We start from the raw sequence: 26966 nt of genomic DNA, 5'->3' as shown, positions 1-26966 counted from the left end.
AATGAGGGGCGGGGAGAGGCCCCCCCCTCCCCCGCGGGGGATGATGGGAGGGCTGGGAGGGCGGTTTGGGTGGGATGCGCGTGCGCTCTGGGAAATACGGTAGCGCGGCGCATGTGCGTGGGGAGGGGAGGCGCGGCGTGCACTGCGCGTGCGCACTGGGAATTACGGCGCTGCGGCGTGCGCGTCGGTAAATACGGTAGAGGTGTGTGTGTGACGCGCGCCGGCAATTACGGTAATTGTGTGATTGTGCGTGCGCATTTGGAGGTAAGGTAGTTGCGGGGTGTGATGCGCACCAGCAATTACGGTGGTTGCGTGATGAGAGTTTGGAAATACGGTAGTTGTGCTGGATGCCCATTAGGAAATACGGTAGTTGTGTTGGGATGCGCTTTTGGAAATACGGTGGCTGCGGCGCGCAAGAGCGTTTGGGATTACGGTACTTGTGCGCATGAGCATTTGGAAACAGCGTAGGTCTGGTGTAAGTGCAGTTGGAAATACGGTAGTGGCGGAGCGCATGCGCGCTGGGAGACACGTCACGGATGCGGTACACACTTGGAAATACGGTAGTCATGGCGCGCAGGCGCGCTTAGACACTGCAATTATGACGCGCATGCGCGTTGGGAAATACGGGCGATAACGCACCTTTAGAGTTACGGTACTTGAGATGCGCATGCGCGTTTGCAATTACGGTAGCTCGGCTCGGGTGTGCATTTGGAACTACGGTAGCTGCTGCACGCATGCGCATTTGGAAATGCGGTAGTTGTGGGATGCGCATTTGGAATTACGGTATCGCGGTGCGATGCGCTTTTGGAGCTACGGTAGTTGAGGCGCGCATGCGTACTTGTAAATACGGTACTTGCATGATGCGCATTTGGAACTAGGATACCTGAGTGCGCGTGCGCTCTTGGATGTACGGTAATTGATGCGCACCTGAAATACGGTACCTGAGATGCGCATGCGCATCTGGAAGTACGGTAACTGTGATGCGCATTTGGAATTACTGTATTTGTGATGCGCCTGCGCTTCCGGGATTACGGTAACCGTGCGATGCGCAGTTAGAATAACGTTATCTTCAGTGCGCATGCGCACAACCAAATTACGGTACCGGTGCGATGCGCACGTTAAAAACCCGGTATTTATTTTGCACATGCGCATTTGAGATAACGGCATTTTCTGAGCGCATGCGCACTGGGAAATACGGTACCGGTGTTATGCGCATCAGGAAAAATACGGTACCAGCAGCGCGCACAGACATTTTTAAATACGGTAATCCCGTATTTCCCGAGGCGCACAAAGAGGGAAGACGAGTGGGAACACGCGTGGGAGCTGCCGTGGGCGCTCTGTGTGTGCACGTCCACCGAACTCACTCATGGGGTGTCCCCAGCACCCCGGGACCCACAGGTCTCCCGGGACCTTCACCCCACGGTGACCCCTGAGCCACCCCGGGGTCTGTGACGCTCCCTCCCCGTTCCCCCTGCACCCCAAAATACCCCACTGTACCCTATGTGCCCCCTCCTCCACCCCTGTCCCCATCCTCTGTGGCCCCACATCCCCCTGCCCTCCATCCATATCCATGTTCCCATTCCCTCCCTGGTGTCACTGGAATGAGGATGGAGACCCCAAACTGGGAAGCTCCAACTCCCCGGCCCCCCCCAGAGCTGCGCAGTCTGCTCAGCTTGGTGGTCCCTGCTGAAATTCATCCTTTCCACTCCAAACTGTTTTCCCTCGATCCCACCACCTCTTCCCGGTCCTCCATCAGATATTCCCTCACTGTGATGTCCATCAACACACCCCAATCCCCCAAACACCCCGAGGATGAAGCCCAAAATCTTTTCGGGAGGATGAAGGACATCTGGCCAGGGTGACAACTGCGTTGAGGACACCACGAGACCTTGGAGCAGCTTCTACCCCGTGGCCAAAACTTCGGGAATTAAAGGAACTGGGAGCAGCAGCAGCAGCTCATCAGTTTCAATCTGTCAGGAGGGGACAAGTTCTGTCACGGTCCGAAACCAACCACAAAACCCTTTTATTCCCTTTCCAGCTTCAGCATAATCCCTGACTTGCAAATTTTCAAGAAATTTGGCCGGCTGTCCTGCTGGCTGTCTCAGCAGGATGGTGCCGGCGTCGGCGGCTCCGCCGTGCCCGGGGCTCCGGGTGCTGCTCACATTTTCTTTTTTCCACGGCTGCGAGAGACTCCTCACGTCCAACTCGTGGTTTTGAGGAGCAGAAGGACCCAAAACCGTCAGGTTTTCTCCTCTGAGCTTCTTTGGGACGTGCGTGGAGTGGGATGGAGGCTGGGAAAGGGTGAGTGAGTAAATGTTGGCTCTTTCCTAGGGGCTTCTTTCTCCTGCTCCTGTTGCTCTTTAGGTTTAGTTTTGGAAACATTTAGTTTTGGGCTGGTTTGGGTTTTTTGGTTTTTTGGTTTGTTTTGTTTTTTTTTTTTCAATTTAACCTGATTTATACAGAATAAAAGAGCAGCTTTGTCCTTTTCTCCGAGCATCCTGATCTGAGAAAGACCTTTCCATTACCAAATCATAGAATGGTTTGGGCTGGAAGGGAATTTCACTGAGTTCCACCCCCCAGCCATGGGCAGAGACACCTTCCACTATTCCCAGGCTGCTCCAAGCCCTGTCCAACCTGGCCCTGGACACTTCCAGGGGAGGAATCAGGATGTTTCTGAGGGGTTTGACCTTCAGGGGTGCCCCAACACTCCTCCCAAATCCACACCTGGAGGCATCACCCCCTTTCCCAGGAATCTGGCCTCCATCCCCCACCTCCAGCTCTGGTGGGATCCAGACACGGAGGCACAGCCTGACCTCAGTGGTGACTGGGTGAGCTCCAGTTATCCCAGTCATTTCTCACATTCCTGGGATGCAAAGCTGACCAGGACCTTTGTTCCCAACCCTTTGGAGGTGAGAGTCACCTCATGATCCCAAGCCAAAACCTTGGGACAGCAGAGCCTGGAGCAGGTGGGAACATCAGCCTTTGATCGAGGACCCAGTCCTGGGATGGTGCCTGTCCCTGAGTCACCCTGGTGGGGAGTGTCTTGGGGTGACTTCATGGTCTGTATCCCATATCGCTGCCCTATGCCCAGGAATTAATTCTGTGCCTTTCTATGCCTTTAAACTGAGCCTGAGAGGGGGAAGGAAAACCTGAGCAAAACTTCTTCAAAGCAGTTTGCAGCTTGTTCAAGGTCACACAGAGATAGAGACTTTTTTTTTCAGCTGCGGCAGGAGAGGGAGAGTGGAGGGAAGCACCCGGCTTGGTGCTTTCCAGCCAGCTTTCGGCAGTTTTTTCCTCAGCTCCTTTTCCTCCGGAGAGTTGAACTTTTGTTTTCCTGGGACTTCATTTTTTCTTTTCCTTTTCTCTCTGCTGGACGGTTTCAACGTCAGAATACATTGGGAGGATGTTCCACCGAGGCCTTGGCCCTGGAGGTGGGCCCACCACCCCATCCCAGCTCCAAGGAGGGGGAGAGAGAGATCTATGGAAGGAAGGACTCTGAATTTCCCCCCAGGTTTCTCTCAGCAGAGTGGGAGGTTTTATCATTTAGCATTATTATCCTTCTCCTGTGTGTTAAATAAATAGTTTTTATCTCTTTCACTTTCCTTTGAGGAAAATTTATTTTTTCCCGAACCTGGTGGGGGAGGGCTGGTTGTAGCCTGCCTTCTCTCAGAGGATGTATTTCTAAATTTGGCCAAACTGGAACAGGAGACTGAGCCATGTCCTGTGCTCCAGAGGGGACAGGGATTCCCAGCAGGCACAAGCTGGTGTCCCTGTCACATCAGTGGTGGAGCACCTCTTCCCCACATTCCTGTTTTTATCCCTGGGGAAGGACAATCCCACCGTGACCGGCTGATGATCACTCAAATCCATCTGCAAATTGTTCATCCTACAGGGAAGGACGGAGCTTGGAGCAACCTGGGACAGTGGAAAGTGTCCCTTGTCCTTGGCAGGGGGTGGGAAAAACGGGATGCTTCCCTGGGAGGTTGATCCAGCTCTGGTGGGTCCCATTCCTGGTGGGATTTAACATCTGTGTGGATGTGGCACTTGGGGACATGGTTGAGGTCCCTTCCAACCCAGCCCATTCCATGATTCTATTCCTGGACCTCTTTGTTCTACCTGCAGCTTTTCAGGGAACCTCCAAGCAAATTTCTCTCTTTTAAACCTTGATTAAACACGAGATGCCAACAACTCAAGCCCATGAATTCCCGCTGTCTGTGTCACCATGGAAACGGGAGACTGTTATCTTTTAATATTTTTAAGTTATATAAAGGCTTGAAACAACTCTGGAACCCTCCAATGATTAAACAAGAGGAGGAATGGAAAAAATAAATGCTCTTTTCCATCAAGGAAATGGTGGAAACGGATGATCTTGAAGGTCTCTCCCAACCAGAACTGTTTTCCATTATTCTTGTTTGCTGCACACACAGGGAATAAAATCCAATCCCGTTTATTCCACTGCGTCTCCACAGCCCAAAGCTTTGAGTGCTGGTGTTTCAATCCCATCATTTAACATGTTGCTCCCTCTCCATTCCCCCCGGCCTGTTGCAAATCCAACCTTAAGGAATGAAGCTGGAGAACAAGACTCGATCAGGACTGGAGAGCACTTTTTCTTGGCATGATTTTTTTCCGTGTCAGTGAAGTTGCTTTCCCGGCTCTCCTGATGTTCACACATCCCCAAATAGTTTCTAAATTCATCTAAAATCTTCGTTTCTGTTTGCTTGGCTCCTCTGAAAGGTGTGCGTGTCCAGCTGGGAGGTTGGGCAATGTCGTTGTTGCCCCACCTGGGAGCGGGAGCCACAGGAATTCAGGCACCGGTCACAAAGTCCTCTTGAGTAACGCCGGATTTTGGGAGTGGAAAATATAATTTCAGTCCTTGAGAGCCTGTACGTGAGTCCTCTCCTGGTTCTTGGGCAATCTTCCCAGGGAATAATAAAACCTGTGAGGAAAGGAGGGCGCGGAGCATCCTGGTGTACACAGGCCAAAGGAGGCCCGGGAAGAAGCCTGGATAATTGCCTTTAAAGAGTCCTCCCTGTTGAGGTGACCAGGTTGCGCTCCTAAATCCTGATGGAATGGTTTGGGTTGGGAAGGACCCTAAAGACCATCTGGTTCCATCCCCTGATTGTCCCAATCCCTTTGTCCTGGCAGCTTTTCTCCAAAAAGGTGAATTCATGGCCGTGGGATTTGGTTTAGGCAGAGCCATCACTCCTGAGGCTTTTCCAGGGTGGAGGGACCTGGGCTCCCTCCCTGGGGTTGGATGCAGCCCCCCAGGAGTAACAGGATTCTGACAATGGGATCCTGGAGGGAAGGGATGTGGCTGCTGGATTTGCTTCCTTCGTTTCCCGTGAAAAGTTTGATTTGACTGAAATCTTTGGAAAAGAGCCTGGAGTGAAAGGACAAGGGGGAATGGTTTAAACTGACAGAGGGAATTTGGGATATTGGGAAGGAATCCTTGGCTGTGAGGGTGGTGAGGCCCTGGGCTGGAATTCTCAGAGAAGCTGTGGCTGCGCCATCCCTGGAAGCATCCAAGGCCAGGTTGGACAAAGCTTGGAGCAACCTGGGGTAGAGGAAGATGTCCCTGCCCATGGAAGAGGGGTGGAATGAGATGATTTTCAAGCTCCCTTCTCACCAAACCATTCCATAATTCCCTGACCTGGGTGCCCTGGATTGCCCCAAACTTTCTGTCAGGAGGGGCACAGGGACACTGGAACCCCCCCAGTGACGGGATATGTTTTATGGGACTGTCAGGTGTTTGGGCTGGGAACCACAGCAAGAGGATTCCATGGGAGCTGCTCCTGCATTTGTGTCCCAAGGATCTTCTGACAGGGAAGAAAAGTGACATGGACACTACAGATGGTGGGAGCGGTGGCTTTGGGATGCCTCAGGAAGGGCAGGAGGTGATAACACCCAAAACTGGTGGTCCAAGGACCCTATGGATGGTGAATAATGACATGCAATGGGTGCAGGACTGAGGGGTCTGTGGCACCCAGCAGATTTGCTTTGGAAAATTTTAGAGTTTGTTCTTGTTATCAACATTTTTAGCAGCATTCTGCTTTTTGTATCCTTTTCTTTCCCCCTTTTTCACAATTTATGTTTCGTGTTTCTTTGCCATTTCCCCCCTCCTTTTGTTAAAATTGATTTTTTCCCTTTTCCCTCTATTTTTGCAGGCTCGTTGCTCAATATTAATAATTCCTTTAGGTGGGGCTTTCTAACCAGGTGTTTTCTCATCTATTTTTTGGCACTCTTTCTCCCCCAGAAAGCCTTTGCTGGGTGGTTTGGCTTTGGCATTTATTCTAGTGGGACATTATGGATTTACTCAAAGCAGGAGGTTTTTGGGTTTTTTTTATCTTCAGGGGGTTCTTCCTTCCCCAGCAGCTGCTTGCAGGGTCTGTTGATGGATTTATTGATTGCAGCTGGTTTTGAGGGTGGCAGGATTAATTAATCAGGACATTTTCCCCTCTCTCTTGCTCTTCCAAGGCTGTGTTATTCCTGTAGCTTTGGGATGGCCTCACTTGTGGGATTTTTATGGCTGTCAGGGCACTGGAATTGTGCTGTTGGAGATTATATTTCTTGTTGGATTCTTGTGCTCTGGTGACACAGCCAGGTAAGAGCACTTTTTTTCTACAGATTTATGACTATTGAGGGATGGCAAAGGCAAGAAGTGTTGCCCGACTTCTCGGTGCAGAATTAAGGAGGAAAAATGGAAAATCAGGGGTCCTGATTCCCCAGGACATGGGGAAGGTGAACAACACTTTCACCTCCACACCAAAGTGCCATGAAATGAATTGTTTAGGTTGATTAAAGTCTCACTGTCGAAGGCACCAATAAAATCTGGTTTAATATAAATTACATTTTATTATATTTTATTAATATAAAGTTTGATGGGAAGGTCCACTCGACTAATTAAAATCATATCATAGAATAATTATGGTTGGGAAAGACCCCCAAGATCATCAACTTGCTACATGGATGAAACATAAAAGGGAGCATCAAATTAGAATTAATTTAGAGTTATTTATGTGGACAATGAAGATCTAGGGAAGCTTAGCAGCACTTTATGATTGTCTTATCGTTGTCTTATCACCAAAGTGGTTCCTTAGAATTGACCACAATTAGAACAGGGACTGAGCCGTAGTTTCCAGATGGCAAAATTGGTTCTATATTTACCATAAGGAATTTAAATCTTGGAATCAGCTTCCCTCCACAACAAATTCCAAAGGGTCATAGAATCGAGGAATTGTTGAGGTTGGAAAAGTCCTCTGAGACTGAGTCCAACTGTTCTTGCAGCAGTGCCAAAGCCATTCTTAACCATGTCCCCAAGTGCCACATCCATATGGATGTTGATCCTTCTCAGGGATGGGGACCCTACCACTGCCCTGGGCAGCCCGTGCCAGGGCTGGACAACCCTTTCCAGGAAGGAATTTTTTCCTAATATCCAACTAAACCTCCCCTAGCACAACTTGAGGCCGTTTCCTCTTGTCCTGTCCCTTGTTCCCTGGGAGCAGAACCCAACCCCCACCTGGCTCTACCCTCCTATCAGGGAGTTGTGGAGAGCCAGGAGGTCCCCCTGAGCCTCTTTTTCTCCAGGCTGAGTGCGCTCAGCTCACTTAGCTCCACTGTTTGTAGGGTCTTGAGATTATTCCCTCTACTCACCCATAATTTTTCTAATCTCTGGTCACTAATCATTGAAGTTCCCAAAGTAAATATTTCCAGTACCATGGGAAATTGTTTTCCAAGTCCCCAGCCTGGCCATGAACATTCCAGGGATGGAAATAAGGCATGGGACGGTTTCTGCAGCCCTTTCTTTGCCTTGGCCTCAGTGCAGGACACAGGAGATGCCTTGGGCAGTGATGATCTCTGTGGAAAAGGGACCGGAGCCTGTTTGGTCAGTGCCTTAGAGGTTATGAAATGGGGACACAGAAGTCAGTGCTGAACCTATGGAAAGGAATAACACACTTTCCCCACTTCCTTTCTCTCCTCTTCCTTTCCCCTGCTTCCATCTTTTTTTTCTGCTTCACTGAGATGATTTCTCCTTAGGGATTGTGAGTGGTGTTGGGGAAGGAGGTTGGTCAAGACTGTTCTGACAGCAGCAGATTTCATCAGCGCCCCATCCACATGAGCACAACTGTACCCAAGCCTTGGTTTGGGTGAGGGAAGGGTTTGTGTCATGTGCTGGAAGGGAAAATTACACCAGTAGTTGTTGGGGCAGAAATATTTCCCTGAATAAGTCTTGGCACATTGGGGTGCTCCTGTCTCTGTTGAGATGAGTGGCTTGGCCAGACTGGACAGAGGGTGAAGACCAAAGCCAAGGCCTGCTGGAACTGATGGACAATAACACATGGATTCAGGCCATGAGAGGCTGGAACAGTCTTGGGAGAAGAAAGAAAAAGGACTCATCTGAGGCTATGATGCAGGGAAACTTTATTGAGGCAAAAAGAAATAAAAAGAAGGAAAACTTAATAAAATGGAGCTGATCTGAGGTGCGACAGGACAATCATCTGCTAAGAGCCTTTCCTTGCAGGAGGCTGTGCCAGAGCATCAAGACCTTCCTGCCTCACAGTGGGAGCAACCCAAAGGAGGTGCCCAATGGTCTCTGGCTTGGGAAAAGGGGATGGGACAGAGCCAAAGGGGGGCGATGCAGAGCAGGGAGAAGGAGAAGAGCAGAAGGCAGATGGTGATGTTTGCAGGTAGCCTGGACTGGGCCTGATGGCTGCTGCCTCACTTGGTGGCCTGAGAGCAGGAGCTGGAAGCGCTGAGCCCGTTTGAGAGCCTTGGCCCAGAGAGGCGTCCTCAATGCCTGAGATGTGTTCCAGGGAGTGGGTGGTTGGTGTCAGGGGTGGTGCTGAGGGTCCTTAGCAGATGTAGCCACCCCTTCTGCCATAGCAGCCCAGGCCTCCCAGCCCATAGCCAAATCCACGGCCATAGCCAAGGCCATAGCCAAAGCCACCAAAGCCTCCAGAGATGGGCTGTCCCTGGGCACTGAGTTCACTGCCAACAGCAGCTGAGGAGGTGGATCCGACGGCGGTGTTCTGGGGGAAGGAGGTCATGATGGGTCCTGGCAGAGTGACCAGCACGGGGGAAGGCTGGATGACAACACGGGAGTCCTGGCATTGCAGGGCACAGGGCTCGTTGCAGCTGTTGGCCAGCGGGGTGGGTCCGCAGGGTTGGCAGCGGTTGTAGCAGGCCATGGGTGTGGTGTGGAGGGTCCCTGGAAGAGAGAGGGGAGTGAGGGTAGGAGGGGGTTTGGGGGTGTGAGGGGCGATGATGCAGGAGGGTGAGGGAGTGTGGAGGCTGTTGTGGGGCTGTGGGGAGGTGTGAGGGCTGCTGAGGCTGGGGCCGAGCGTGCTGGAAGAGAAGGGCCAGGGGTGCAGGAGCAGGAGGTTCAGGGGATTGAGGCTCACCTTGTTGTCAGCAGGAGCAGGAGAAGGTGTCAGGAGAAGTGTGTGAGGGAGAGAGGCTCTGGGCTGGTTTTTATGCTGGTTGTGGAGGGGTGGGACAGCCTTGTCCCATGGCCTTGGGGCATTTTTCAGGCAGCAGCTCATGTGTGGCCCAACCTTGCAAGTCATGAGGTGGGGAATGTTTTCCTTCATGCAGTTCCGCAGTTTCATGTCCTGCTCTTGATGCCGTGTCCATCTGACCTTGGCGGCAGCTTTAATAAGTTGGTATTTAGGTGGATATGATTGTTCAGTGTGTGTAAGAGAGGACTTAATAAACAACCAGGGCTCAGGAGAGCTGTGGTGTCATCAGTGAGGTCATAATTTGGCCCTCATGTGCTGCGGTTTGTGGTGGTCTTGTGAAGACTGTGCCCCTGTTCTGTGCCTCTTGATGTCCATCAAGCACCCAGGAATGCTGAGGGAGCTGCTGATGTCCTGGGGAGGTCCCTCTGGAAGAGCTTGGAAAGCTCCTGGCGCCTGGGAGTAGTTCCTGATGAATGAAAGAGAGCTCATGGCCTTGTGCCTTGAATGGGATCACGAGAGAGAGGATCTGGAAAACGAGAGGTTGGTCGGGCTGAACTTGTTGCAATGTTTTGGTCCGTTTGTATTTCTCAAATTTACATGGCAATGAGCTCTGTAGGTTTAAAGTGTATTCCTTGACCTGGTTAGGAAATCCAGTAAGCAAACAACAAATCAGGGCCTGATCACCTTTTGCTGGGGCTGTGACGTCAATTCCCTTATTCCGCATTCAAGCCGTAAGGTTTTGTAACTTATGTTCTATAAATGCTAGTATTGTGTTCCCCTGAGCAAAACCCAGTGATTACTAACGGACAGTCAGTGTGATCCTCTTCCCTCCTCTGTCATGGTTCCGGCATGTCTCTGTAAATTCTGTGATTCCACGTCCTTCTCTTGAGGCTGTGTCCATCTGACCTTGGAGGGAGCTTTTAATTCTTTTAGTTGTGAATATTAGGGACCAAATTGTGCTGTTGAAGGTTCATGTCAGGGCAGGCTGAAGACATGACCAAAACTTAGGATAGGTGGGGTGTCATCATTTAGGTCATCCAGTGGTACTTGTGTGTTGTGGTTTGTGGGTGTGCTGTGAGGAGTTGTCCTCAGTTTCTCTGAGGCCTGACAGGCTGGTCTGGGCTTTGCAGCTGCTCCAAGTAGGAGGTGTTGCCCTGTTGCAGCGGGGATTTCTGCAACATGTATAGGACAGCGAGGCCCGTGGAAAAAATTTGGGATGGACACTCGGTAGATGTTTTTCAGCGATTTTTATTCTCCAGCCGCATGGCTGGCGTCCTGCAAACGGCTCCATACTGGCGTGTGCCAGGGCTTCGCGCGGCTCCACTCTGCTGCCATCGCTGCCAGCCGCCGCCTGCACGCTGCCCATCTTGGCTGGGCGTTCATGGGGCTCGCTCCACCACACGCCTGGCAGGCACTGCTGGGTCGCGCCGCTCCCACCGCACCGGGTTCCACTGCCGACACCACGGCTTGCACGGGAACTGCCTCGCTGCTGCTCGCAGAGCACTTGACGCAGGTGGCCGCACTCTCACAGTCCCTGAGGCACGTTTCCCTTCGCAAGGACGCAGCTGATATTGTTCAACAGTCTCCGTAATTAGGTAATCACAGAAATATTCTTCTCTAGGCATATATTTTGACTCAGAAATTAACTGTGTCCAAACATTCTTCCCAAAGTCTTTGGTAAGAATCAAGTCCCAAGAAACGTAGAAAAAGTTTTTAAACAACCATGCAAGGAAGTGTGTCAGTTCTTTTTGAGTTTGAATTAGGCTAGAATTTACATATCATTGTTCAAGAATCTTTTCAAGTTTAAGATAAATGTCCCGATGCAGCTCAGAGAGCCTCGAGTTTGTCCACGGTTCCTCCATAGTTTATGGAACAGTGAAACAAAAGCAAGAAGAGAGATCCAGAAAGTTTCTTTACTCACAAATTTTTGGGGCTCTTCAAAATCTTGATTGTTTCAGAGTTGCTGACTCCAGAGAATGGTTATGCCCGCATTCAACACCATTTGTTGCAGCGGCGATTTCTGCAACATGTATAGGGCAGCGAGGCCCGTGGAAAAAATTAGGGACTGATTCTTGATAGATGTTTTAGAGATCTTTATTCTCCAGCCGGATGTCTGGCATCCTGCCAAAGAACTCCAGGGGTCACGGGACCAGCAGAGTCCTTCCCTGTGCAGGGGAACACAAAACAACCAATGGGGAATGAGGTTGACCAGGGAGTAGGGAAACCCCGTGCCTCTACCCAGGGTCCCCTCCCCCCAGACTCTAGCTGATGGGGGAGGAACCCCAACATTGCCCCTTCCATTGCATTCCCTCCTTCTTCTCATTTCCCCATCTGGCAAAGCCTGATACGAAACCTTGTCTTTTGTGCTGGTTGTGCTCTGTGGGTTTCTTAGTTCCCCTCTTGATTTGAAGGTTTTGATGTCCAGGGCTGTTCTCAGCAGTGCAGATGTGGCAGACAAGAGGCCTTGGGCACAACAGATGGAATTATATGGGAAAAGAAGGCAAGAATTTTTCAGTGTGAGGTTTGTTCCAGAGTGGAAGAGGTGGTGGAGACTGTGCTGGGAGACCAAAACATGAACTGTCCAAGGTCCTGGAAATTCTGCTCTTGCTCATCTTGCTTGAGCAGAAGGGAATGAAGCACTTGCACTCCAGAGTTCCTACCCAAGTGGAAGAAGGTTTTATGGGTGTTTGTTTGGAGGGCTTGAGAATCGTGCTGGGAAGAGAGTTTGTCAAGGGTGGGGTGGTGGAGAGAGACTTTGCCAGAGCCACAAGCAGGAGAGAACTGTTGTGTCAAAGCCTTTGGTGTAGCAGGTGTTGGGCTTGAATAATGTTATGGAAGGTTCCGCCCCTTCTCTGCCTAACGTGCCAGTCTTGGTTGTAACTGGTGGTGACAGATTTCCTAGAGAAAAGTGTTTGTGCCCCTTTTCCTTTCACCAATGTCCTGTTGAGCCCAGGCACGCTGGTGGATGATGATGTGAGACCATTGGAATTCAAAAAGCAAGAGGAGGCATTTCAGGCTTTGATTCAGAAAAACTTTATTGAGGCAAGAGAATGAAGAGAAAGGAGAAGGACGTAGAAGGGATTGAGTGTGAGGTGCAAGTAGGGCGAGGATCAGCCGAGGTGCTTTGCTTGCAGGAGCAGTTGCCAGAGCACCAAGCTGGTGATGCCAAGGGCCCCTAGCAGGGGTAGCCGCCCCTTCTGCCATAGCAGCCCAGGCCTCCCAGCCCATAGCCAAATCCACGGCCATAGCCAAGGCCATAGCCAAAGCCACCAAATCCACCAGAGATGGGCTGTCCCTGGGCACTGAGTTCAGTGCCAACAGCAGCCGAGGAGGTGGACCCGACGGCGGTGTTCTGGGGGAAGGAGGTCATGATGGGTCCTGGCAGGGTGACCAGCACAGGGGAAGGCTGGATGACAACGCGGGAGTCCTGGCATTGCAGGGCACAGGGCTCGTTGCAGCTGTTGGCCAGCGGGGTGGGTCCGCAGGGTCGGCAGAGGTCGTAGCAGGCCATGGGTGTGGTGTGGATCGTCACTGAAAGAGAGCAAGGGTGAGGCTGGGAGGGGGTGAGGGGCTGTGTATCAGGAGAGGAGGGAGTGTGGAGGCTGTTGTGGGGCTGTGGGGAGGCGTGAGGGCTGCTGAGGCTGGGTCTGAGCGTGCTGGAAGAGAGGGGCCCGGGTGGCAGGAGCAGGAGGGTCAGGGTCTTGAGGCTCACCTGGTTGTCAGCAGAAGGAGAAGGTGTCAGGAGAAGTGTGTGAGGGAGGAAGGCACTGGGCAGCTTTTATGCTGGTCCTGGAGGGGCGGGACAGCCTTGTCCCATGGCCTTGGGGCATTTTGCAGGCAGCAGCTCTTGCCTGCCCAGCCTTACGAGTCCTGAGGTGGTGAGTGTTTTCCTTCCTGAAATTCTGCAGTTTCACGTCCTTCCCTTGAGGCTGTGTCCATCTGACCTTGGCGGCACCTCTGAATTGCCAGAATTAGAGACCAGTGTGTGGTTGTTGATGGTGCGCGTCAGGGCACGTAGAAGATGCAGCCAAAGCTGAGGAGAATTGTGGTGTCATCCGAGGTCACTCCATGGCATATTGAGAACACGTCCTATTTGCATCCTTGCCTTTTGCCTGAAAGAACTCCCAGCTCTCTCAGCTTCTCTGTATTTTAAGGACAGTCCAGACCACAACCCTCTGGGCTCAGTCCTTCAGACCCTTCTCAGGCCACTACAATGGACACCTTGACTTGCCTGGGTTGTTGAGGATCGTGCAACACTCGCCTCCAAAAGCCCTGGGCAACTTCCAAATCCTCTTTCAGGCAATCAGACATTGCCCAGAGAACTGATCTCACTCCTCAACACTCAGCCCAAGTCAAGATCCAAAAGACCTTGAATATTGAAACCTTACAGACAAGAGGGAAACAAAGACACCCCCAGAGCACAAGCAATGGTAAAGGCGATGCCTCCAGTCAGGCTTTGCCAGCTGGGAAAATTGCATGGAGACAGGAAATGGGATGGAAGGGACAACACCGTCTACTTGCAACAGCTGCAAAGGCCAGAGCAGGCTGTCAGGGCTGTGAGAGACTGGGGGCAATTTGTCACAACACAGCCTCAAAGCACGGCAACCCAGTCCCACGGGGTGACGTCAGTGATGACACCGCACTTCTGCAAAGCTTTGGTCATCCTGTGCCCAAATTTGGTCATCTTGTGCCTGAGACCAGAATTTGGTCTCTAAAATGCACACTTAAAGGCTGCTGCCAAGGTGAGATGGACACAGGCTCAAGAGAAGAGCATGGAATCTCAGAATTCCACAAAGAAATGCCCAAATAAAGGCAGAGGAGGAAAGGGGAGATTGTTGAGCATGCATTAGTAATTACTGGTTCTTTGCTAAGATGAGCATAATACTAAGACTTGACGGATATAAATTATGAATCCTTATGGCTTGAATGCGGAATACATGGATTGATGTCACAGACCAGCCTGGGAACAAAGGGAACGGCCCAATTTGTTGTTTATTTCTAAGATTACTTAATGAGGTCAAGAAGTACACTTTAAATTGCATCCTACGTTTGTTGTGTAAATTTCAGAAATCCAAGTTGGCCATAACAATGCAACAAGTTCAGCCTGAACAGCCTCTCTTTTTCCAGATCCTCTCCCTTGATTCTATTCCAGACACGAGGCCATAAGCTCTCATTCATCCATCAGGAAGTGCTCCCAAGCACTGGGACCTTTACAAGCTGTTGCACAGTGACCTCCCCAGGACATCAGCATCTCCCTCAGCATTCCTGGGTGCCACACAATGACTGATGGACATGCAATGACACAGAAGAGGAGCCCAGTCTTCAGAAGACATCCACAAACCTGAGCACATGAGTGCCACAAAATGACGTCACTGATGACATTGCAGGTCTTCTGGGCTCTGGCTGTTCATTCAGCCCTCCCTGGCACACATTGAACAATCAAATTCACCCAAATATCAACTGCCTAAAGTTGCCGCCAAGGTCTGATGGACACGGCCTCAGGGGCAGGACATGGAATTGCAGTATTACGTGAAGGAAAACATTCCCAGCTTGTGACTTGCAAGGTTGGGCCACACATGAGCTGCTACCTGCAAAATGCCCCAAGGCCATGGGACAAGGCTGTCCTGCCCCTCCACCACCAGCATAAAAGCCAGGCCAGCGCCTCTCTCCCTCACACACTTCTCCTCAGGCCTTCTCCTGCTGCTCCTGCTGACAACCAGGTGAGCATCAAGTCCCTGATTCTCCTGAACCTGCATCCCTGGCACCTCTCTGCCAGGACGCTCAGCCCCAGCCTCAGCAGCCCTCACACCTCCCCACAGCCCCACAACAGCCTCCACACTCCCTCACCCTCCTGCATCACCACCCCTCACACCCCCACACCCCTGCCCTGCCTCCCTCCCCTCTCTCTTCCAGGGATCCTCCACACCACACCCATGGCCTGCTACAACCGCTGCCAACCCTGCGGACCCACCCCGCTGGCCAACAGCTGCAACGAGCCCTGTGCCCTGCAATGCCAGGACTCCCGTGTTGTCATCCAGCCTTCCCCTGTGCTGGTCACCCTGCCAGGACCCATCATGACCTCCTTCCCCCAGAACACCGCCGTCGGATCCACCTCCTCGGCTGCTGTTGGCAGTGAACTCAGTGCCCAGGGACAGCCCATCTCTGGTGGATTTGGTGGCTTTGGCTACGGCCTTGGCTATGGCCGTGGATTTGGCTATGGGCTGGGTGGCCTGGGCTGCTATGGCAGAAGGGGTGGCTACATCTGCTAAGGACCCTTGGCACCACCCCTGACACCAACCACCCACTCCCTGGAACACATCTCAGGCATTGAGGGCACCTCTCATGGGCAATGCTCTCAAACTGGCTCAGCGCTTCCAGCTCCTGCTCTCAAGCCACCAAGCAAGGCAGAATGGAATGGGTCTTCCTGGTCTGCCTGCAAGCATGGCCCATTTGCGTTCACCTCTTCTCCCACTCCTTGCTCTGCATCGCCCTTTGGCTCTGTCCAGTCCCCTCTGGAACAAACCCCTTCTCCCAAGCCAGAGACCATTGGGCACCTCCTTTGGGCTGCTCCCACTGTGAGGCAGGGAGGCCTTGATGCTCTGGCCAAACCTCCAAGCAAAGCTCCTCAGCTGATGGTCACCCTACTTGCACCTCAGACCCGCTCTCTTCCACTTGCTTCTCGTGACTTTTCACTCTTCTACCTCAATAAAGTTTTCTTGCATTGCAGCCTCCGATGAGTCCTTTTTCTTTCTTGTCCCAAGCCTCTTTCAATCTTACTCAGCACAAAGCCAGGGTTGTAGAGGCCACTGGGGTGGGTGAAAAAAGTGTACCAAGACCTCTCTTAGGTATTATTTCTTCCGTTCCACTAGCCACTGCCACAGTCTGCTTTCATTTAATCACACAAACCCTTCAGCTATTGAAACACAGACCTGGAGACACTAATGCAGGTCTGTCCCTGCCTCTGGCACAATCTCTTCAGGGCTAGTGTGTTCCATTTGTCTGGACACAGGTTGCTCCTGACCCTCATCATCTTCTGGGCCCATTCTCAGCTCTGCTTGAGCAAGTGCATGTCTTTGTGGTGTTCAGGTCCCAGAGCTGGACACACAACTTCAGTCTCCCCAGCTTGGAGCAGAGGAGCAGAATTCCCCCTTCACCTGCTGCCCCACCTGCTGTGGGGATGAGCCCAGGACGCAGGGGGCTTTCTGTTTGGCATATTCATATGGCAGGCCATGTGCAGTTCTTCATCCACTAACACCCCATGTGCTCCTCCTTGGGCTCAATCCCCTCATCACTCAGCCTGTATCCTGCAGGTTTGGGATTGCTCCAATCCAGGTGCAGCAGATTCTACCCCTCTGCTCTGCTCTGGTGATACTGGAGAACTCTGTTTATCTCTGGATTGGTGGGAATTAGGAAGACAAGACTCTGCTGGAGGATATCCGGAGAACAGCCTTGAGGATGATCCAGGGCTGAAGGTTTGGGACAGCCATTGCCATGATATTGGGTCATTTTTTAGGTTAGCTGCCCTTGCCTGGCACAGCCTGGAGAGTCATGATATTGGGAGTGTTGTGCCCCCCCGAACTCTGCAATTCCATGTCCTTCTCTTGAAGCCGTGCCCATCTTACCATGGCTGCAGCTTTGTTGAGTTGGTATTGGTTCCCGCATGGGTGGATGAGGGAAGAGGGAGCAGTATGCTGTGCCTGGACTTGTTCAAGTCCTTTATTCCTGTTCCAGACAATATCCTTGTCTGTAAGGTGGAGAGATGTGGATATTAGTAGGGCTATTTGGGGGATAAGGAATGGTCAGGATGGTCTCACTCGAAGAGTTGTGGTCAATGGCTCCATGTCCCTGTGTGGAGAACAGGGATGAGTGGTGACTGTCAGAGACTCACTGGGATCATTATTATTTTGCATCATTGTCAGAGATCTGGATGCTGGGATTGAGTGGGATGATCAGAAAATCCACAAAGCCCACCAAGCTGAGCGGTGTGGTTGGTTGTCTGGAGGGATGGGATGACATCCAGAGGGGCTGAAACAGGCAGGGGATGTGGGATATTGTCAGTCTCATGAAGCTGAACGAGGCCAAGTGCAAGCAGCTGCATCTGGTTTGGAGCAATGCCAAACATGGCTGTAGGTGGACAATGAAGGGGTTGAGAGCAGCCCAGAGGAGAAAGACTTGGGGTGTTGGTGGATGAAGAACTGGACATGCCCAGCCAGGTGAATGCACTGACCAGAAACTCCCTGTGTCCTGGTCTCATGCCCATGGCGTGGGCATCTGGTGAGAGGGGGTTTCTGCTCCTCTGCTCTGCTCTGGGTAGACTGGAGATGTGTGTTCAACTCTGAGACCTGAAAATAAGGAAGACATGAAGCTGCTCAAGTGGATTTCTTGATGGGCCTGGAAGATGATGAAGGTCTGGAGCAACTGGTGTCCAGTCAAAATGAACACACCTCCCCATGAGGGGTTTGTGTCAGAGTCAAGGACAGACCTGCATGAGTGTATCCAGGCCTGTGTTGAAGCAACTGAAGTGCTTCTATGTGATGCACAGAGTGTGCCAGTGTGTCCTAGTGGGTAGTGGACCTGCAGAAGCGATTCCTAAGATAGGTGTTGCTGCAATTTGCACCCTCCACAAATGGCTTGTGGAAACATGGATTTGTGCCAAGTGTGGTTGGCACACCTTTGTCATGAAGAAGTTAAAGGAGACGTCTCAGGTTGCAAGGAAGGAGAATTTTATTGAGGAAAAAGAACAGTGAAAGGTCACGGGCAGCATCCACTGGAAGGGAGCTGGTGTGAGGTGCGGTCAGGGCGACCATCAGCCGAAGCACTTAGCTTGCAGTAGGTTTGACCAGAGCATCAAGGCCTTCCTGCCCTGGACTGGGAAGAGCGCAGCAGAGGTGCCCAATGGTGTCTGGCTTGGGAGAAGGGGTTTGCAGCAGAGGGATGGGAGAGAGCAGAAGGGGTGATGAAGAGTATAGAGTAGGAGAAGAAAAGGAGGCAGATGATGATGTTTGCAGGCAGGCTGGGCTGGGCTGGCCCTTTGGCTGCTGCCTCACTTGGTGGCCTGAGAGCAGGAGCTGGAAGCGCTGAGCCCGTTTGAGAGCCTTGGCCATGAGAGGTGCCTTCAATGCCTGAGATGTGTTCCAAGGAGTGGGTGGTTGGTGTCAGGGGTGGTGCTGAGGGTCCTTAGCAGATGTAGCCACCCCTTCTGCCATAGCAGCCCAGGCCACCCAGCCCATAGCCAAATCCACGGCTGTAGCCAAGGCCATAGCCAAAGCCACCAAATCCACCAGAGATGGGCTGTCCCTGGGCACTGAGTTCAGTGCCGACACCAGCCGAGGAGGTGGATCCGACGGCGGTGTTCTGGGGGAAGGAGGTCATGATGGGTCCTGGCATGGTGACCAGCACAGAGGAAGGCTGGATGACAACACGGGAGTCCTGGCATTGCAGGGCACAGGGCTCGTTGCAGCTGTTGGCCAGCGGGGTGGGTCCGCAGGGTTGGCAGCGGTTGTAGCAGGCCATGGGTGTGGTGTAGAGGGTCCCTGGAAAAGAGAGGGTTTAAGCAGGGCCGTGGGGGTGGAAGAGGGATTGTGGAGGCTGTTGTGGGGCTGTGGGGAGGTGTGAGGGCTGCTGAGGCTGGGGCTGAGCGTGCTGGCAGAGAGGGGCCAAGGGGAATGGAGCAGGAGGATCAGGGTCTTGAGACTCACCTTGTTGTCAGCAGGAGCAGGAGGAGAAGGTGTGAGGAGAAGTGTGTGAGGGAGAGAGGTGCTGGCCTGGCTTTTATGCTGGTCATGGTGGGGCGGGACAGCCTTGTCCCATGGCCTTGGGGCATTTTGCAGGCAGCAGCTCATGCGTGGCCCAGCCTGGCATGAAGTCTTGAGTTGAGGAGTCTTTTCCTTCATGCAGTTGTGCAATTCCATGTCCTGCTCTTGAGGCCATGTCCATCTGACCTTGGCGGCAGCTTTCATGAGTTGGTGTTTGGGAGGATTGGATTGTTCAGTGTGTGTGTCAGGGAGGGCTGAATAAACAACCAGAGCCCTGGAGATTTGTAATGTCTTCAGTGAGGTCATTTTGTGTCACTGGTGTGCTGTGGTTTGTGCGTGCCCTGTGAAGACTGGGTCCCTGTTCTGTGCCACTGGATGTCCATCAGTCATTGTGTTGCACCCAGAAATGTTGAGGGAGCTGCGGATGTCCTGGGGAGTCACTGTGCAACAGCTTGCAAAGCTCCTGGTGTCTGGGAGCAGTTCCTGATTTATGAATGAGCGCTCATGCCCTTGTGGCTTAAATGGGATCACAAGATCTGGTAAATGAACGGCTGTTCAGGCTGAACATGTTCCTCTTTATGGTCCACTTGTATTTCTCACATTTTAATTTCAACATACTCATACATGTAAAGTGTTTTCCTTGACCTCATTCAGAAACCCAATAACAAACAACACACAGGGTCTGATCCCTTTGTTCCCAGGCTGGTTTGTGGTGTCAATTCCCTTGTTTGGCATTTAAGCCATCAGGTTTCATAATGATTTATATCCTGTAAATTGTAATATTGTGTTCCTGTGAGCAAAACCCAGTAATTACTAACTGATGGTCAGTGTGCTCCCTTTTTTCTCTCTCTGTCATGATGTGGGCATGTCTTTATGGAATTCCATGGTTCCATGAACTTCTCTTGAGGCCCTGTCCTTCTGACCTTGACGGCATCTTTTAAGTGTGCGTTGGTATTCGGGAGGGTTTGCATGGAAGCTGAGTGTCAGGGAGGGCTGAATAAACAACCAACGCATTGGAGAGGTGGGGTTGTCATCAGCAAGGTCACCCTGTGGCAGGGGTGTGCTCTGGTTTGTGGGTGTGTTGTGAAGAGGGGCCCCATTCCCTCCCAGCCCTGTCAGGCTGCTCTGGGATTTGCAGCTGTGTGGAGCTGTTTCCCCTTCCCTCACATTCTATGCCTTCCAAACTTACTCCCACCCAGCAAAGCCTTACACTAGACCTGACATTTCTCTGTTAACTGTGCTGTGTGGGTGTCTTAGTGTCCCTCTTGATTTTAAGCTTTTGATATCCAGGGCCTTTGGTGTCTTCACTTGGGATGATTGCCAAGGGCTGAGGCCACTTGTGATTGTCAGAAAGAGGATTTGGACATTGCCCAGGATCGTCGGAGGTGAGCACTGCATGATTCTCAACAACCTGGCAAGTCCAGGTTGTGTCAGTACCCAGCCTGATGGCCTGAGAAAGGTCTGAAGAACTGGGCCCAGACACTTGAGGTCAGTGTCCCAAAGTCCAGATGGCAGCAAGGCTCCAGTGCTGTAGTGCAGGATCTGGATCCACTGGGCCAACCCTGAAAACCTGATGGGTCCTGGACACCTGCTGGAGCTCAGCAAGGGCAGTTGCCAAGGGCTGTTTCTTGGGAGAAAGGAGGAAGTCATGCCAGGTAGGAAGGAACATCTTGGTATCGTTTGGAACAATTGTTTTCTTCTCCAAAAAACCCTTTTTCATTATGGCTGAGAAGAAATGGAGCAGAAGGTGTCCCTGTACCCCTGTGGGGAAAGAGATACCGAGATTCAAGGGCAGGATTTGGAAAAGTGTTGTGATGAGGCAGTGGGATGTGATTCTTGGTGTCTGCTCAGCACTGGTGAGGTCCCATGTGAGGTGTTTAGGGCAATTCTGGGCTCCCCGGTGAGACCAGTGCCCCAGGGCCACCCGGATGCAAAAGGGGCTGGAAGATGTTTCCTAGATGAGGATCTGAGAGGGCTCACAGGGGACAAGGGTGGACAGGATAGTGTCATCAGTGTATGCAAATCCCTGATGGCAGGGATTGAAGTTGAGGGAGCCTGGCTGTTCTCAGCAGTGCACACATGCAGGACAAGAGAGCAAGGGCACAAGTGAGAAGAGATGGAATTCCATGGGCAAAGAATCTTTCATTCAAAGACAAGAATCTTTCATTGTGAGGGCAGCCACAGAGTGGAAGAGGTGGCGGAGTCTCTGTCTTGGGAGATGAAAACATGAACTTTCCGTGGTGCTGGAAATGCTGCTCCTGTTGATCTTGCTGGAGCAGGGGTGTTGAAGCACTTGCAGTCCAGAGTTCCTGGCCAAGTGGTTGAAGTTGTTTCTCTCTTTGCTGGAAGGTTTCAAGAGTCCTGGTGGGAAGAGAGTTTGTCAAGTGTGTGCCTACATGGAGTGCCTTTTGCAGTTTTGTGCCCAGGAGAGAATTGTTGTGTCAAAGCCTTTGGTGTAGCAGTTGAGGGGTGTGACATGTTCCTGGAGATGTCCCCTCATGTGCTTCCTATGCCAGACTTTGTTATTAGTTGTTTTGCCAAGTATGTGAGGAAAAGTGTTGCTGCCCTGTTCTGCGTAACCCCAGTGGCCTGTTGAGCTCAGGAATGTGCTGGGTGAGGATGCGAGACCATTGGAAACCAAAAAGATAAGGAGGCGTCCCAGGTTTGATGCAGGGAAACTTTATTGATGCAAGAGAATTAGAAGTCAGGTGAACGAAGTGGAAATAATCTGTTGTGAAGTGCGAGTAGGGCGACCATCAGCTGATGTGTTTTGCTTGCAGGAGCTGTTTCCAGAGCACTGAGCTGGTGGTGTCAGGGCTGGTGTTGAGGGTCCTTAGCAGATGTAGCCACCCCTTCTGCCATAGCAGCCCAGGCCTCCCAGCCCATAGCCATAGCCAAGGCCGAAGCCAAATCCACCAGAGATGGGCTGTCCCTGGGCACTGAGTTCACTGCCAACAGCAGCCGAGGAGGTGGATCCGACGGCGGTGTTCTGGGGGAAGGAGGTCATGATGGGTCCTGGCAGGGTGACCAGCACAGAGGAAGGCTGGATGACCACACGGGAGTCCTGGCATTGCAGGGCACAGGGCTCGTTGCAGCTGTTGGCCAGTGGGGTGGGTCGGCAGGGTTGGCAGCGGTTGTAGCAGGCCATGGGTGTGGTGTGGAGGGTCCCTGGAAGAGAGAGGGGAGTGAGGCAGGGCAGGGGTGTGTGGGTGTGAGGGGCGGTGATGCAGGAGGGTGAGGGAGTGCGGAGGCTGTTGTGGGGCTGTGGGGAGGTGTGAGTGCTGCTGAGGCTGGGGCTGAGCATGCTGGCCGAGAGGGGCCAAGGGGTCCAGGAGCAGGAGGGTCAGGAGCTTGAGGCTCACCTGGTTGTCAGCAGGAGCAGAAGGAGGAGGCGTGAGGAGAAGTGTGTGAGGGAGAGAGGCTCTGGGCCGGCTTTTATGCTGGTTGTGGAGGGGTGGGACAGCCTTATCCGGTGGCCTTGTGGCATTTTTTTGGCAGCAGCTCTTGCCTGGCCCATCCTTGTGAGTCATGATATTGGGAGTGTTTTCCTTCATGCAGTTGTGCAATTCCATTTTCTGCTCTTGAGGTCTCATGTCCATCTGACCTTGGCGGCAGCTTTCATGAGTTGGTGTTTGGGAGGATTGGATTGTTCAAAGTGTGTCAGGGAGGGCTGAATAAACGACCAGAGCCCTGGAGATTTGCAATGTCATCATTGTGGCATCATGTCATTTTGTGGCACTCATGTGCTGTGGTTTGTGGTTGCCTTGTGAAGACTGGGCTCCTCTTCTGCGTGGCTGGATGTCCGTCGGTCATTGTCTTCTACCAGGGATGCTGAGGGAGTTGCTGATATCCTGGGGGGTCACTGTGCAACAGCTTGCAAAGCTCCTGGTGCCTGGGAGCACTTCCTGATGGGCAGATGAGAGCTCATGGCCTTGTGCCTTGAATGGGATCAAAAGAGAGGATTTTCAAAATGAGAGGCTGTTCAGGCTGGACCTGTTCCAGTGTAATGGTCCATTTGGATTTCTGAAATCTACACGACAGCATACACTGTCATTTCCAGCATATACCTTGACCTCATTAATAAGTCCAAAAAACAAACAACAAACCCTTGTTTGCCCAGGCTGGGCTGTGACATCAGTTCTCTTATTCCGCATTCAAGCCACATGGTTTCATAATTTACAACCTCAAATTCTTAATATTGTCTTCCTCTTACAGAGAGCTAATTGTTAGTAGTGGATGGTCAGTGAGCTTCTCTTCCCTCCTATGTCATGGTGCTGGTGTTTCTTTATGGAATTCTGTGATTCAAAGCCATTTTCTTCAGGCCTTGTCCATCTGAATTGATAGCAATATTTAAATGCAAGTATTAGAGGTTAAAGGCTGGTGTTGATGGCCTTGTCCGGGCAAGCTGAAGATGTTGGCAAAGCTTTGGAGAGGTTGGGAGTCATCAGTGAGGTCGCTCCAGGGCGCTCATGTTCTGTGGTTTGTGGGTGCATTGGGAAGATGGGTCCCAAACCATCACAGCTCTGTCAGGCTGGTCAGGGATTTGCAAGAGTGCTGCTTGTGAGGGACTGCTCCTTTCATCCCCTTGTCTCCCTCCCCACCATGTTGTCATCTCTCCATGTCTTTCTTTGGGTCTGGCATTTCCCATTGCAGATAGGAAAGCAATCCCTGGGATATAGGGAGGCCTCCCATGCTGCTCAAAGTCCTGTGTTGGTTCATCCATAACGCTCATCTCATCTGAGCCCAGCAAGGTCACACTGTGGGGTCCCAGTGCTGGGCTCTGGCTGACCCATGGAAAGGAAACGTGGTGAAGGATAAGGAGAACAAGACACGTGAGAACAATTCCTCATCCATTGATTAACCCAGCCTTTGGCCATGTAGCCTTTGCTGCAAAAAAATCTCCAGCAGTTACCAGGAAAGGATTAGGAAAAGAAATACAAGCAGGCTGAGGGTAGTGTCCATCCTTTCACCCGTGACTGGTGGGCTTCCACAGTGAAACAAGGAAAAGGACATGGGTGAACAAGAACAGTGCAGGGAGACCATGATACTGATGGAACCAGAACATCCTTAAAATGAGAAGAAACTAGGGTCCTGGAATTTTGCTCAGGCAGGAGACAAGCATGGAGATAGGAGATGTTGTCAATATGCCATGGCATGACCTCAGTGTTGACGCTGCAGTTCTCCAAATCTATAATTAAATCTTCTATGTGTCCTGACATGTGCCACACACAGAAAGACATTGGTCACCAATTCTCTCAACCAGGAGGTTCTGCCAAGGTCAGAAGGACACAGCCTCAAGGGAAGGACATGGAATTGCAGAGTTGCGGGAAGGAAAACACTCCCAATATCATGACTCACGAGGCTGGGCCAGGCAAGAGCTGCTACCTGCAAAATGCCCCAAGGCCACGGGACAAGGCTGTCCTGCCCCTCCAGGACCAGGATAAAAGCCGGCCCCAGCACCTCTGTCCCTTACACACTTCTACTGACACCTTCTCCTCCTGCTCCTGCGGACAACCAGGTGAGCATCAAGCCCCTGACGCTCCTGCTCCTGCAGCCCAGGCCCCTCTTGGCCAGCACGCTCAGCCCCAGCCTCAGCAGCCCTCACACCTCCCCACAGCCCCACAACAGCCTCCACACTCCCTCACCCTCCTGCATCGCTGTCCCTCACACCCACACAACCCTGCCCTGCCTCACCTTCCCCTCTCTTCCAGGAACCCTCCACACCACACCCATGGCCTGCTACAACCGCTGCCAACCCTGCGGACCCACCCCGCTGGCCAACAGCTGCAACGAGCCCTGTGCCCTGCAATGCCAGGACTCCCGTGTTGTCATCCAGCCTTCCCCTGTGCTGGTCACCCTGCCAGGACCCATCATGACCTCCTTCCCCCAGAACACCGCCGTTGGATCCACCTCCTCGGCTGCCGTGGGCACTGAACTCAGTGTGCAGGGACAGCCCATCTCTGGAGGCTTTGGTGGCTTTGGCTATGGCTTTGGCTATGGCCGTGGATTTGGCTATGGGCTGGGTGGCCTGGGCTGCTATGGCAGAAGGGGTGGCTACATCTGCTAAGGACCCTTGGCACCACCCCTGACACCAACCACCCACTCCCTGGAACACATCTCAGGCATTGAGGACGATTCTCTGGGCCAAGGCTCACAAACGGGCTCAGCACTTCCAGCTCCTGCTCTCAGGCCACCAAGCAAGGCAGCAGCCAAGGGGCCAGCCCAGGCTGCCTGCAATCATGGCCCATCTCCCGTCTTCCTTTTCTTCCACTGGCTGCTCTGCACCGTCCCTTTGGATCTGTCCAGTCCCCTCTGCTGCAAACCCCTTCTCCCAAGCCAGACACCATTGGGCACCTCTGCTGGGCTGTTCCCAGTGTGGGGCAGGAAGGCTGTGATGCTCTGGCCAAACCTACTGCAAGCAAAGGACCTCGGCTGATGGTTGCCCTGATTGCACTTCAGCCCAGTTACCTTCCACTGACTGCTCCTGCTTTTTCACTATTTTGTCGCAATAAAGTTTTTCTTGCATGACAACTTCAGATGTCTGTTATCTGAATGGAGGTCGTAATGAAGTTGGTGTGAAACTTGTTTCCCTTTTAGTGCCCCATAGGAGAGCAGGAATTCAGAGTCCAAGTGTCTCCGGGAGAAGTTTAGGTTGGATATTAAGGAATATTCCTTCATGGTGAGGGTTGTCATTCCTGTCACAGACTGCAGAGTGGAGTGGAGGTTGGAGTCATCATCCCTGCAGGGATTTAATATCCCTGTAGATGTGTCACTTGGGGACATGGGTTAGTGGTGGTCTTGGTAGTGTTGAGGGAAAGGTTAAACTTTGTATTTTAAATTTAGATCTTTTTCAAGAAAAAGGCTTCAAAGATCTGGTTGTTTAGTCGTGGATTTCATAGTCCTGCCTTAACAGCTGGACTCACTTTCAAGGGTCTTTTCCTGCTGAACTGATTCCAGGAATGTGGGTGGCACCTGTGCAAGGGAGCAGAGGCCAAATGAGAGTGGCAGCAGGGGAGGGCTGAGCCAGGTCTTTGGTGTCTTGAGTCGTGGCAAGTGCCAGGGCTGTGACCACTTCTGTTAGAGAATCTCCCTGGAGGAAATGGTGCTTGTCAGAGCTCTGTGTCAGCTCTGTCCCAGTGACTCGGTCTGGGCACGAGGAGAGAGCTGTGGCTGCTGTTGAAGTCAACCCTTTTGTGAAGCCTTTGATGCTCCATCCCCTTCCACCCTCCCAGAGCTGCCGAGCAAGTCTGGATTTCCTGAGAGTGCAGTGAGTGGGCTGCGAGTGGCTGAGGGCTGCTCCCAGAGGCTGGTGATCAGTGGCCCAAAGTGCAAATAGAGGCAAGTCTCAAGGGAAGTAAGTTAAGAGTTGTATCCATGGGGCCAAGCCTGATCAACATCCTCACCAGTGACATGGGCAGTGGGACTGTTGGCCCCTCAGAGAGTTGGCAGATGATGGAGCGGCTGAGGCAATGGATGGTTTTGCCACAAGTCAGAGGAATGTGGAGACTGAGGGTTAAAGGAATGTCCTGAAGTTCAGGAGGAGGAAATGTGAAGTTCTTCATCTGGGCAGGAATAGCACTGGGCCCCAGGTCATGCAGGGGGCTGAGGCTGAAAAGCCGCTTTGCTGAGCAGGACCCTGTGGTGCTGGTGGAGAGCAAAGGGACCACAAGGTCTCAATCCTTTCCACCCTTGAAAAGGCATCACCTCTGTCCGAGATAGGTTTCAGACAATTCTTGTCATGAAGTTGGGAGAAGTG

General features: G+C 52.1%; 1 protein-coding gene and 3 pseudogenes across 6 annotated transcripts; 1 reads left to right on the top strand and 3 right to left on the bottom strand.

The window, feature by feature from the left end:
- The first annotated feature begins 155 nt into the window (after positions 1-155).
- LOC138105521 (feather beta keratin-like) lies at positions 156-25710 on the top strand. 6 transcript variants are annotated; one of them, XM_069005612.1, is made up of 4 exons: positions 164-264; positions 2039-2301; positions 24474-24728; positions 24922-25710. In XM_069005612.1, exons 3-4 carry the CDS (start codon positions 24518-24520, stop codon positions 25275-25277), a joined length of 567 nt encoding a protein of 188 aa, XP_068861713.1. In that variant the 5' UTR covers positions 164-264; positions 2039-2301; positions 24474-24517; the 3' UTR covers positions 25278-25710. The 6 variants fall into 6 exon arrangements, 4 of the variants coding, with proteins under 4 accessions (XP_068861713.1, XP_068861712.1, XP_068861715.1 ...); XR_011148514.1 differs by lacking the exons at positions 24474-24728; positions 24922-25710 and adding an exon at positions 3390-3562 and having other exon boundaries at positions 156-232; XM_069005611.1 differs by lacking the exons at positions 164-264; positions 2039-2301 and adding an exon at positions 6470-6601.
- Positions 8850-9520, bottom strand: LOC138106064 (feather beta keratin-like; annotated as a pseudogene).
- Positions 12631-13285, bottom strand: LOC138106062 (feather beta keratin-like; annotated as a pseudogene).
- Positions 18222-19278, bottom strand: LOC138106061 (feather beta keratin-like; annotated as a pseudogene).
- Positions 25711-26966: the final 1256 nt, after the last annotated feature.

Source organism: Aphelocoma coerulescens, chromosome 2 (assembly GCF_041296385.1).
Source record: "Aphelocoma coerulescens isolate FSJ_1873_10779 chromosome 2, UR_Acoe_1.0, whole genome shotgun sequence".
Lineage (NCBI taxonomy): Eukaryota > Metazoa > Chordata > Aves > Passeriformes > Corvidae > Aphelocoma > Aphelocoma coerulescens.
This window is presented reverse-complemented; position numbering and strand designations above follow the sequence as displayed.